Source organism: Micropterus dolomieu, linkage group LG14, assembly GCF_021292245.1.
Source record: "Micropterus dolomieu isolate WLL.071019.BEF.003 ecotype Adirondacks linkage group LG14, ASM2129224v1, whole genome shotgun sequence".
NCBI lineage: Eukaryota > Metazoa > Chordata > Actinopteri > Centrarchiformes > Centrarchidae > Micropterus > Micropterus dolomieu.
This window is the reverse complement of record NC_060163.1, coordinates 3,812,298-3,825,818: the sequence shown is the minus strand read 5'-3', so window position 1 is coordinate 3,825,818 and position 13,521 is coordinate 3,812,298. Positions and strand designations below refer to the sequence as shown.

At 41.4% G+C, this 13,521-nt stretch overlaps 2 protein-coding genes across 2 annotated transcripts in view; both read right to left on the bottom strand.

The window, feature by feature from the left end:
- ca10a (carbonic anhydrase Xa) overlaps nt 1-13,521 on the bottom strand; it is a 275,302-nt gene that overhangs the window by 151,324 nt on the left and 110,457 nt on the right. The window lies entirely within an intron of this gene.
- LOC123983306 (dynein beta chain, ciliary-like) lies at nt 547-11,896 on the bottom strand. Its single transcript, XM_046069522.1, has 4 exons — nt 11,718-11,896; nt 3,912-4,165; nt 3,692-3,827; nt 547-2,098 (listed from the first exon to the last, which is right to left on the bottom strand). The coding sequence occupies exons 1-4, from the start codon at nt 11,874-11,876 to the stop codon at nt 1,871-1,873; spliced, it is 777 nt and encodes a 258-aa protein (XP_045925478.1). The 5' UTR covers nt 11,877-11,896; the 3' UTR covers nt 547-1,870.

Genomic DNA, 13,521 nt, shown 5'->3' with positions numbered 1-13,521 from the left:
TGGGTACTGTGCACGTGTGCACAAGCAGAATCTATTTTCATAATGCCACCTAAATTTGTAATTTGGGAGTTATACATAATTTGCCTCACCCTGCATCACTGCTTTCCTCCTCCTACTTCCCCTCATCTGCTCCACCTTGTCACACCTCTCTTTCTCCGAGTGCATTGTTAGGGCTCTCCAATAACCAGATAAAGGAGACTCCGGGGAACCTGGGCTGAGACAGCAAGAGAACGAGGAAGAAAGACAGAGGGAGGGAGAGATTTTTAGTGTGTGCATGCGCATCTACTTGATGTGTTGCACTTTGTGCTTTGGAAAGGGGTGTTTAATCTCAAATGGGTAGGAAGGAAGAAGAAATGAGTGAAGTGCAAGGAGGAGGAGTGAGAGAGGGAGAGAGTTGGTCTAAAGACTTGGAAGAGAAGAGGCAGGACTGGAAACGGGAGATAGGGGAGTGACTGCATATTGGCACAAAAACAGTATATATTGTACAGTATGGGAAAATAAAACCAAATGCACAATCTGGAATGACAAGATAAAGCACCTTTTTTATGGAAGTTTTCTGGAAGAAAGTGAAAATCAATTTAAAATGATTTGCATACTTGATGTGTTATATAAAATGCGTACATAGTGTAGGTAGTTTGATTCAGCTAAAGTGTGTACAAATAGTTAAATTTATTCTAAGATATTCCCCATCCAATTACAGCTTTGTAACACCTCATCATAAAGTGATTCACAGATACATGATATTCCGAGAATGTCTCCTCAAACACATACAGATAATTAGCATTTTAATAACTTAGAAACAGTAGTTCAAAGAAAGTCTACAAACTTATCATGGGTGATTTTAACAGTCTTCAACTCGAAGGCTCAGAAAGCTGCATTTAAACGCACTTCACATATTGGGATCCTTGAATGACAAAAAAAACTAATTCTGAAACAGCAGCACCCAGTCAGTACCTACCCAGGGAGAGAAGCAAAAGATCTTATGCTGGTTCTTTCTGTTTCTGAGACTATTTGGATTTTACTCTTGCGATGTGAGATGGCACTTCCTGTGGTTGAGTGGCGAGAGATTTCCTGCCACTGGACACCAGAAATTCATTTTGGTAAACAGAGAAAATCTTCAATATCTGAGGAGATCAGATCAGATCTTTTATAATGCAGAGATGTAGTTTTACCAGATTTTGCCCAGCCTGGCTTTAAAGGAAGACTATGTAATGTAGTAATAATGGCACATTGCATTTCCCTTCATTTTCCTAAGATTCTCTCGAGTCAGGTGGTATAAACACGATCATTAGGCGACCTAACTGAGAGTGGTTGGAATCGGTAGACCTTCCAGGGACCACCACAACCTACAACTGGCGGTAGCAATACTTCTAGCGAGCAAATCAGCTAGCATGTTTAGTTCCAGCTGACTGCTATTACATATCACAGTGGCTGAGTACAGCAATGTCTGTGAAGGTTCTCACTCATCCAGGTCATAGTTATCCAAGGAAGGTTAAAGTCAAGGGCAAGTGGACTTGGTTGAAAATACTCAAAGACGTTCCATCCCTCATCCAAGAGACTTCTTCAGAACTGAATGTACTTCAGCAGAAATTGACTACTGAAAATGATATTTGTACTACAGTGGTACTGAGCTGTGCCCGCTTTGATTTATGTGACATTTATGTAGACAGACACTCTGAACAAAGATGGTGGAAGTCTATTGCTGGACAGTTATTTCGCATAACTCAACTTTTCATTACTAATAGGAAGACTGCATTATTTCTTCTTTCAAAAGTTACATTGTCTGGCTTTAAAATATTTGGTACAAATTGAATCTGACCCTTTATCCTGTTGGCACCATCACTTTTATAATACATCACTTGAACTCCTGCTAGATCTGTAGAAGCAAAGCCACTCCAGCTAAAGTCCACTTAGAGGGATTTTCTTTGGTCTTCAGGTTGAAGGTCCATACGTAGGTGGGTCCCCTCTGGCGGGTCTTATAGACAGGACATTGGTACACATTCCTGTTCTCCTGCTTGTCCACAGGAATGGCCCTGATGAAGATGACTGGGATGGTCGGGGTGAGCTCTTTCAGGCGGGCATCTACAATCATGCCGGTCTAAAAAGAGAGAGGGGGGGGGGGGGTGATAAGGTAGTCAAGCTCAGACAGAAACATTTCACAGAGCTGAGGGAAGTTATACATTTGTTTGAGGTGCAGTGGAAACTTTGTCCAGACACTGCACTTGCCATTGAGACGTCTTTTAATAAATGCTCTTTTGTGGGAGAAACAGAATGGATATTTGACTAATCTTCCAGGTTGCTAAATACAATATTGTGCTACCCTTGAAAAGTGGTGAAAGTCAGCAGAGTTTGAGCTGAAGTCAAGCTGCCCTGCCTTAGAATACACATTCTATAAACACACTGAAACAGAGGGGTCTGTCTCATTAATTAATCCTCCTACACTTAGTGCCTGACAAACAGAAGTTTCACCATGCATGCACAGTGACTTTCAGGGATGAATGTAAATCCTGATGACTTTGAAAGCTCAGAGGACAAAACCCTAATTGCATCTGCATTTGCTGTAAAACTTTAAAGCGGTCTTAAATACCAATAACTTTGGTTTGTTTGGGTAAATACAAATGATGGGTATCTTAAAAGCAGGCTATGTAGGCTCAGTGAGATTCATTATGAATTAGTTTAATGACACTGTAAATACAATGTTACTACGGGTACAGATAAATATTTTTTATCGCATAAAAAGACATATTGAGAGAATAAAAAATGTCTTACAAAGCAAAGGAGTATTCATCACCATTAAGTGGTGTCCATCCATTAACACACAAGCTTCCCCTGTGTGATATCTGCATTTCTACAATATCATTCAGCACACAAGGTGTTTATCATAGACAGTATCTAGCTGTCTTTGAAGTCTGAAACCCCTCTGAATAAAATGTGAGGTTAATTAATATAGATGAGAAGGTTTATCATAAATCTTTGACTTTTATTGCTGCACAGAGCCGTGTCCAGATGGAGTGCTGCTTACTCTCCTATTCACTCTGCTGCTCCCAGCCAGCGGCACAGAACTGGCCTTGGGGCTCAGAGGAGGACACGAAGAAAGGAGGAGGTGGAGAGTGGAGGAATTGGTGAGGAGAAGCCGCCCGGTTCTGTCTGTCCGCCTGTCTATTTGCCTGCGTCTCCAACTTTAATGAAGAAAAAAGGAACCACTCCTCTAAAGGGCGATCTAAGTGTTCAAGTGCACACTCTGCACATTCCCTAATTAAGAAGTCTACAGGGATGCTCCTTGGAAGCTGGGCGCATATACAGTAGCTGTATGTATGTAGATAGATAGAGCCCTGGGAAGCTGAGTGATGCACTGTGCTCTGAAAGCTGAACGCAAGCAGGATGCAAAGCAGAAAAATAAGCCACAAAGGGAATGTTGAAGCCCTTCAGGGGGGAACTATCAAAGTTACTTTACTTGACTCAGTTTAAGATTCATTTTGAGTCAAGCTCACCTTATGTTTGCGTGTTAGTCTATCATCCATCATCAGAAGTGGTGTGTAAAGGAATATTTCTGTACAAGGTGCTTGTAAATCAAAATGTGCTGTTTTTGATTTTATATCTCCACTTCCCTGGAGACTAGATGTCAGAATCAGCTATTAGCTTCCTCAGTGACAGTCAGCAGAAGAAAGACATCAATGAATAACTCATATACCTGTGTGTCCCAGCGTGCACCCTCCATGTACAGCCCGTGTATGTAGGCCCCTTCACGAGGCGGTAAACTGAAGTCCTCACGGTTCTTCTTGGTGACGTCACACTGCAGACACATGCGATCCAGAGGCCACTCGTTCCTGTCATCCAAACATATTAACTGTCACACCAAGGGGTTTTGATTACATTTTAACCCTTGAAATCTTAATGCAAACCAAACCTACCTTCGAGCCATAGCCTGCATGATGGCTGTGAGGAAGGATTGCGGGTTGAAGAAACCAGCCAGCCACACTGCAGAGGGTAAGGTGAAGTCTGTTGACCAGGCTTCCAGCTCCTTGATCCTGGCCAGCAGATCAGTGAACCACAGGGCCAGGCCAGACATGGAAGGGTAAGCCCGCTTGGTCCAGTTGTCTGGCACCATGTCCAGGAAAACAGCATTCTGAAGGTTCTCCATGTCACTGGTCATGGTTAACTCTCCCTGAATGGTGGGGGCCAGAAGGAACACTGAATGTCCAACCAAAATCATCTACTTTGCAGTCAAACATCATTATAAAAGCAATTTTTAAAAGCAGTAATGTTACTTTAAGCCCTGATTACACCGGAAAGTGGTACAATGAATTTCATCCTCGCAAAAAAAACAATGCTAGCAGCTGGCAAAGTAGTGACTACTTGTACAGGGCTAGTTGATTAACTGCTGTACCAGGGGTCTGTACTGCAAAGCAGGATTTGATGGTAGTGAGTTAACTTAAACTTAAAAAATTTGTGAACTTCCTCATATTGGAGTGGTGATGGGACAGTGGATAAGACACATGCCTTTGGTGTGAGAGACCTGGGTTCGCATCCACTGTGAAACATCAATGTGTCCCCGAGCAAGGCATTAAACCCCTAGTTGCTCCAGAGGCATGCAACCTCTGACATAAATAGCAAATTGTAAGTTGCTTTGGATAAAAGTGTCAGCAAATGACTAAATGTAAATATTATGTTGTGACAGAAATAGTATTGTATGGTTGGTTATATAGGAATGCACAAGGATTAGTATTGTTACTGAATCTTACTTTTTTATTTAAAGAGAAACAATGTATACTTGGAAGTTGCTAATTACTAACTGGTTGTCTTTTCATGATGCTCCTACCCATTTGCCTTCCAAAAAAGGACCACAATGGAAATAAGCTGTCTGGCTTTATTGTGTTTTTATCCTTCTGATGGTATCTGTAGCTGGGGCATCTCTTGTTGGAGGCGCTACTTTTATATTTACAATCAATAAAGAAGTTCAATCAATCAATCAATCAAGCAAGCTATCAACTGTCGGTTTAACTCTGCTTTACACAGTTACCCTTTTATGTGAATGCCCTTATGGCTGGATAGGGAAAGATAACTAGTGTTGTGTGACTGCTTTAGTATCTTTAGTAAAGCGAGATAATGAAAAGATATCCTAGATATGTTGAACTTGCTTTGCAGTATAGGCCCCTGGCGAACAACTATAATACAAGCCAGCCATGCAAGCTAGCACAAGGCTAAGCTAGGACAAGGCTAAGCTACAAAAGTTTCTTAGGTGCATATGGATTGAAACAAATTGTGGCAGTGTGGTATACTGGCAGGAATGGTATACTGTACTCTGTAATGCCTCATGTATGTCAATAGGAAAAAGACATTATCTAGAAAACTAATGTGGTTTGCAGTCCAAAGTCTCTGACTGTTTTTGTGTTGTGCCATGGCTGCTGTCTGAATAAACATGTTACCCTTCTGGGTACTATTTTGCACATGGGAGAGCACAAGACATGTAATTAAAAAAGATCTGTATGCTGCAGCAGAAAAACAACATTAAACTTTATTTCTGCTATAATTTGAGTTTTCCAGTGTTTGCCATACTTTGATGAACAGGCTGCTTGGGGATATTAGAAAAGTCTGTTGTATAATTTGGCTTTTATCCTCTTTCTGATCATCTGGATAATGATCTCAGTAATGACCCATGCTGCTTCTTTTGTCCTAGAAGTTCTTCCTTGGTTTGTGAATTTTAATTACAGGATGGAACCAGGAGTTCGACATGTCACTTCTAAAACGCCAGTAAGTGGACCTTTGAGTTGAGTTGAGACCTCCCGTTCAAGAGAGCTTGGATGCAAAGTTACATTTCCCAAGTTTGAACTCTGAAGGACGGTGTTTGGACTTTGTGTAATGAGAGGCCTCATGTTTGTAGATAAGAAGACGTGTGTGTGCAGTACAAAAGTCTCTGACTCTTTCTGTGTTGTGTCATGGCTGCTGTCTGTATAAACATGTTACCCTTCTGGGTACTAACATTTTGCTCAAAGGAGAGCACAGAACATGTTCTTGAAAGATCCGTATGAAGTAGCAGAAGAAGAACATGCAGTCTAATTTCAGGCAGATGTAAACTTTATTTCTGCTATAATTTGAGCTTTCCAGTGTTTGCTGGACTTTCACGAACCGGCTGCTTGTTGATATTAGAAAAGTCTGTTGTACAACTTGGCTTTTATCCTCTGTCTGATCAGCTGGATAATAGATCATTTAATGGATGACTCTTCCTGCTGAGACACGCTGCCTCTTTTGTACAAAAAAGTTCTTTGTTGGTTTGTTGCTTCCTGTTTGTCTCAGCAGCAAAATATTGGAGGTGTCACCACCCAGTCACATAAGGTGTTGAGCGGTAACAAGCCCTCAGAAACTACTGATGCATATATAAATAGAGTGCATAGGTCAGGGCCATAAATCCGCACGCCATGACAGATAAGGAAACATGCTGTAAGATAGCCAGGGGTAGATTGGTAGTGAAGAGTAATGAGACAGCATCCAAGTGAAAACAGTGGTGTCCTTCACCTACTGATACCGGAGCTGATGTATTGCTGATGTATAGATACCCATATGTGACAGTCACGACAATTCTTTATTAGGGTGATGTGGTTCAGTAGATTTAGCGACATCTGTGCGTCAACCATAAACCTTTCACTTCCGCAGCATTAAAAATAATCCTGATCCATCAGTTCAGCCACAGCAACACACCATGGCACTATGAAGCTGCACCATCTCACCAAGGCTAACATTCTGATAGTTCCTATTTATTCCACTATAAAGACGAAATATGATTCCATTTGCTGGTACAATAGTACATGGCTTTTAAATCACTGAGCCGATTTATTGAGGCTTGTATTGTCGGGAGATCGAAGACTCATAACTTCTGACAAGCTTTTACACCCCCCCACCCTCCTTTTTCGTTTGTTGTTAACACACGCCTCAGTCAGGCTTGATACACAGAACGCAGACGTCTCATTCCTCTCTGCTTTTCTGTAAGCAAAATATCTGAGTCATTCTTAGGACTGGGCTTCTGACAAACAACAGAGGAAAAAGGTTTAGTTATGCAGCGCAGGAATACTAATGCAGCAACCCATCAACAGCAGCTGAGCCAATGTTGTGTGAATTACAGGTGTTTATAGGTATTTAGCTCTTAGCACCATCCCTGTGGTTCTCAGGATGGGATCTGTGGACACCTGAGGGTGATTTAGGTGGTTCCAGGGAGTCCCCAAACTAATGAGAAATAAGCTCCATTTGGATGGGATTAACATTACGGGGGGAGGTGGGGAACGAAGTATTCACTGTGCTCCTCAGAAATTACAGGATGTCGTACTTGATACTCGACATTAGTGTTGCAAATTACCTAAAACCAAGTGTCATGCAGGAAACCTGCAATGTTTGGGGGCCCCAATGATCTAGGACCCAGGTGTCTTTTACACAGGTATCGAGCTGAGATTAGGAGCACACTCTTAAAGGCAGTGCTCCTAATCACGTTTGTTACCTCTATCAAAGACACCCGTCCACAGAAACAAGCAATCAATCACCATGGCCAAGACCAAAGAGCTATCCAAGGATGTCAGGGACAAGATTGTAGACCTACACAAAGCTGGAATGGGCTACAAGGCCATCGCCAAGCAGCTTGGTGAGAAGGTGACAACAGTTGGTGCGATAATTTGCAAATGGAAGAAACACAAAAGAACTGTCAGTCTCCCTCGGTCTGGGGCTCCATGCAAGATCTCACCTCGTTGAGTTGCAATGATCAGAAGCACAGTGAGGAATCAGCCCAGAATTACACAGGAGGATCTTGTCAATGATCTCAAGGCAGCTGGGACCATAGTCACAAAGACAACGATCGGTAACACACTACGCCATAAAGGATTGAAATCCTGCAGCGCCCGCAAGGTCCCCCTGCTCAAAAAAGCACAGGTACAGGCCCGTCTGAAGTTTGGCAATGAACATCTGAATGATTCAGAGAACAGGGTGAAAGTGTTGCGGTCAGATCAGACCAAAATCGAGCTCTTTGGCATCAACTCAACTCACCGTGTTTGGAGAAGGCGGAATGCTGCCTATGACCCCAAAACACCTCTTGGGGTCAAATATTAAAGCTACTGTAATCAAATGTTTATCTTAAGAATGGATCTAATTTCTATGTATAATGTGAAAGGAGCTGCCTATAGTGACGAACACATACAGAATTATCACCTGTATCTGCAGTTCACCTCAGCTCTATGGAGCTCATTGTTTTTGGTTTGATAACCCCACTGTACACCACCTGCCAGGCACCAACCAGCAGACAGACCAAGTTAGCTGCTAGCTGGTGTACAGAGTGGAGCATTTAGTTGCTAAGAAACGAGACTGTTTTTTATGTTGGTGGAAACCAAAATAGAGCCAAAGGCAAAATCATCAGTCAGACAACGTCTTCTAGTATCTTGAACCAAGTCCGGTTGCCCTTCCTTGGATAACTATGACCTTGATGACTGACAACCTTCACAGACACTATTGGTCAATGTTGCTGATTTGGGAAATGAAGCTGCGCCTGACTCCTTGGACAGTCTGATGCAATCTTGAAGTAACCAATCGTCTCACCTGTCAGTCAGGCTCTTGTTTGTATCCAAATGCATGTACACCAGGCACCAAGTCTGAATAGGACCTCATTCTGTAAAACACTATGTACTTCACATGTTGGATGTACACAGGGCCGTTAGTATGTGTCAGAGATATTGCAACCACAAATGTTCCAGAGTCGCCAGCTGCAGGCATGTGTGCGTTTTGACCAACAATACAATGATAACCCTGTAAGGTCACAGCAACATACGTTTTTATAACCTTAACAACATATCCAGTTTTCAAGTGACAGAGGACAGAATGGATCATCTTTCAGCCTGTTACACAGCCGTATGTATTTATCAAGAACAGTAGTACACTGGTTAATATTTAACGTGCATCAGAGATGCTGTGAATCAAGGAGACTGTGTTTCACTTGTGCAGACTTGTGAGAGATCAACTTGTGTATCAGAGATCTGTGCATGGCGTGCCAAGGATACAGAACGGCCAAAGACTCCTGAGCTGCACACACAGCTGTTGTGTTCACTGTTGCTGGTTGATATGAACATCCGCATGAAGCAAGAGGACTTCAGTGAACACATCCAGTGTGTTTTGGAATTGGAAAACACTGAATACTAAGGTGAACAAACAGCTGACTTTCAGCTTTTTGAGGATCTGATGACATGTCTGGTCAAATACTGGTGGTATTATTATGAAATACTAATATATATATATAATACATATTGGTATATTTCATATATTGGATCATATATATTTCCCCTGCACTTGAACCAAGGAAAAAAGGAGAGTGAATATTGGACTTAACGTCAATCAGTGTCAGTGTTGTGTTTACAGCTTGTTCCACTGCCCCCAAATGGCCATAAATAAAATTTGATTTACTACACCTTTAAATACTACAAAAGGTTTTGTATTACTCAACTGAGACTATTCTGTTATCATAAAATCAAAAGCCTCGGTTAATAGAGAAAGTAATTATTATGGTTTTTCTATGGAAGAGCAAACAAAAACTCAGGCTGAGGTTAAAGAACCTCAACATGATTGTGACTGAGTGTTTTCATGCTCATAATGAGAAAGCAAAAATGATGATTAATGAACTAACTGGCTGTCACAGCTGATGATTGGTTACATATACTTGTTGTTGTTATGTTCAGCAATGAAATGCCAGGGGTGGAAGAAGTACTCAGATCCTTTACTTAAGTAAACGTACTAATACAACAAGAATACTCCATTTAGTAAAAATCCTTAAGAGAACTTAAGTAAAAGTAAATAAGTATTATCAGCTACATTTACTATTTTTTATTAATGACATTATTACTTATGCATTTCGTTTGTTGTATCTGGTGGCGGTGGAGTAAGATTTAACTACCTTATATAGAGTAGAGCTAGGTGGTTTATTCCAGTGGTTACCAAAAGTGGTTAGCATTTCTCTAATCTTGCTTTTTTTTGTTTGAAAAGTTGGGAGAATTGAATCAATATTTGGCCCTCAAATAATCATTTAAATGAAACAACGTGATAAGCGTATGGATAGAATCTCTTTTTGGTGGAACTGCTAGCTCATTAACATCTAAAATATGTCAAGGGTGCTTTATTAAAGGGTTACAAGGCAAAAAGGTTGAAGTATCCTTGGGCAACATAATGAACCCCGAATTGCTGTTCCGCCATTGTATGAATGTGTGTGAATGTTAGTTTCTGTTTGAGCACTAAGGCTCAGTGAATGAATGTTTGTTTCTGTTTGAGCACTTAGGCTCAGTGAATGAATGTGTGTGAATGGTGGATGTGTAAAAGTGGTCAAAAAGACTAAATAGGCGCTATACAAGTACAGAGCATTTACATTTAAATATGTAGTGTCAAATAATGTAGTGGTACAATAATCCGCTCTGAATTATAGTTGGGGATGGGGATCGATACCCAGTTCTAAAAGGACCCGGTTCCAAAATTTCTTAAAACCCGAAAATCAATGAGGTCCGAGCTCATTGATACTGCTATCAAGACTAGCGGGTCCTGTTATGTAACGTTATGTCTCGAGTGTCAAATCTGGTTTAAGTTGAAACACGATGGATAAAGCTGATGTTTTTTATTGATGGCACCGAAACGCGCCCGGGACTGCTCTGCTGCTCTCTGTCGGCTCCTACACACACACACACACACACACACACACACACACACACACACAGCGGCCAGCAGAGATTCGCCGCAAAGAGACAGTGAAGTTAAGTTAGCTCCAAACTACTGGAGTTGCTGACAGCTACACTCGTTACTGTAAGTACGTGCAACAAAACCTTCACGACTAAAAAGACAATACTTTATCAATACTCCTGTCTGTAAGGTAAACACGTAGAAAGGGTTAATTTAATCATCTCTGTCCTCAGTATCTCATTCTGTATGTTTTATACAAGCACAGCTAACGCTAGCTTGGCTATTAGCCAAATGTTAAAAACAAGCTAAATAGAAAGCTGTCTGTCTGGAGCACAGACTGGTCTGTAGACTTAAATATTGGCATTCTTTCTAAACGTCACTCAGGATTGTGGTGTCAGGTATGGAGTTTATATATTGTGACTTTGCTGTTGTAATCATTAATGTTGCTGCTCTAGAAACAACACTGAGCTGTATTTAAAATCTTAAAGTCTAATCCTATAATATATTTAAAAACAACCAGGCAGTTAATATGCACACAATATATGTTTATTTATCACAAGTCATTTGTCATGTCAATTTTTAACAATGTTATTGCACATTGAATATTTTCCTCATACCGTGCAGGCCTACCTCATGCCCGTTGAGTCTGGCCTTATCAAATAATCAAATCACCAAATAATAGTAAAGTATCGATAGTGGTATCGATAAAGAATCGGATCATTAAGCAGTCTCAATAAGGGTATCAATATCAATAAAAATTAACCATCCCCATCCCTAATTATAGTGGAGAAGAAGTATCAAGTGCCATAAAATGGACTGAAAAAGTGTGCTTAGTTGCAGTCCACCAGTGTAAAATGTACAGCATACAATTTGACAAAACTGAACAATAATTCATGTATATTTTTAGTCTGCACAGACTAGTTACAGATACAGCATGAAGCACAGAAGGAATTTGTGACTGATGATCACAATTGTCACCCTTATTATTCTGTGGCCTTTGACCCTCTCTGCTAGCATTACAGTCTCCTTACCTTGAGTCCCAGACTGAGCTCGCGGAGTGAGCGTCTGATCTCCTCGGTGAGGAGGTTCATGCGCTCACACTCCTGCAGCGCCACCACCTGGTAGGGAGTCCTCTCCTCCGCCTTCCCAAGCAGCTCGGCCATGTTGAACTCCTCCGGGAGCTTCTCCATGATCTCCTCCAGCGCTGCACGCACCTGATGGTGTGTGAAGGAATGGAGAAGTGTAAAAAATATTGTTTGATCCATCTGTTATAATTAAAGATACTCAGGACAAGAAGCACAAACGGGGAGAGAGTACTTGTTGAAATAAAAGACTAAGACATCGGGGTTCTCTGTGTCAGATAAACTCAGTATTGCTAATGCTGACAGCCTGAGAAACTGTTACAGCTTGAAACAGACAGTTCCATAAATATTCATGAAGATATATTTTGCAAGGCAGCTCTTTGTTTTCAATAACAGTCTAACCCCTCCAGAAAATCAATGCTCACATCATATTTTTGTGGGTAAGTGATGAAAGCTAACGCCTGTGTCAACATTTTCCCAAGGCAACCAGCATTAGCGATCAATCAACGGATTAGGTGCCGAACAAAGGATATGAGGTCATCATATCTATGGATTTTTCAGTGTAAATATCTGATCTTGGTTTGGCAGCTACTAAGCACGCTGAATACAAAGTGAGCCTCGTTGGTAAGCTTTGTGTGGAGCTATCATCTCTTAGACAGGAGTGTCCAGGCTTCCGAGCCAGAAAGGTCACGCAACCAAATACATTGAGGAACGGGAACACACACACACACACACACACAGACAACATAAAACATGCATTTTCTAAGATGGTTGATTCTAGGGGGGCATTTAACAAAGTAACATTAAAAGATAAATTAGTCTTACTTCAGCAAATTAGGCTTATATTCAGGATTAGGGAATTTTCATAGGGGCCTTTCAGTTCAAGTCTGACCTATGTTACCATGGAAATGTTTCTTTCCAGGGTAACTTGGTTTAGTGGCTTTTATGAAAAGGCTGTCTTGAATAAACATAAATAACTGATCCAGGATTAAGCTGTTTCATTAATCTAATCCGGATCTTATGGCTCTGTTCCTTGCTGGGAGCCGGCTCTTTCAGCTTTCAAACGGCTCTTCATTTAGTACCACTTCTGCTGGTCACTGCCTCAGTCTTAGTTGTTACAATAAATAAATAAATAAATACACTGCTCAAGAAAATAAAGGGAACACTAAAATAACACATCCTAGATCTGAATGAATGAAATAATCTCATTAAATACTCCTTTCTTTACATAGTTGAATGTGCTGACAACAAAATTACACAAATATTATCAATGGAAATCAAATTTATCAACCCATGGAGGTCTGGATTTGGAGTCACACTCAAAATCAAAGTGGAAAACCACACTACAGGCCGATCCAACTTTGATGTAATGTCCTTAAAACAAGTCAAAATGAGGCTCAGTAGTGTGTGTGGCCTCCACGTGCCTGTATGACCTCCCTACAACGCCTGGGCATGCTCCTGATGAGGTGGCGGATGGTCTCCTGAGGGAGCTCCTCCCAGACCAGGACTAAAGCATCCGGCAACTCCTGGACAGTCTGTGGTGCAACGTGGCGTTGGTGGATGGAGCGAGACATGATGTCCCAGATGTGCTCAGTTTGATTCAGGTCTGGGGAACGGGCGGGCCGGTCCATAGCATCAATGCCTTCCTCTTGCAAGAACTGCTGACACACTCCAGCCACATGAGGTCTAACATTGTCTTGCATTAGGAGGAACCCAGGGCCAACCGCACCAGCATATGGTCTCACAAGGGGTC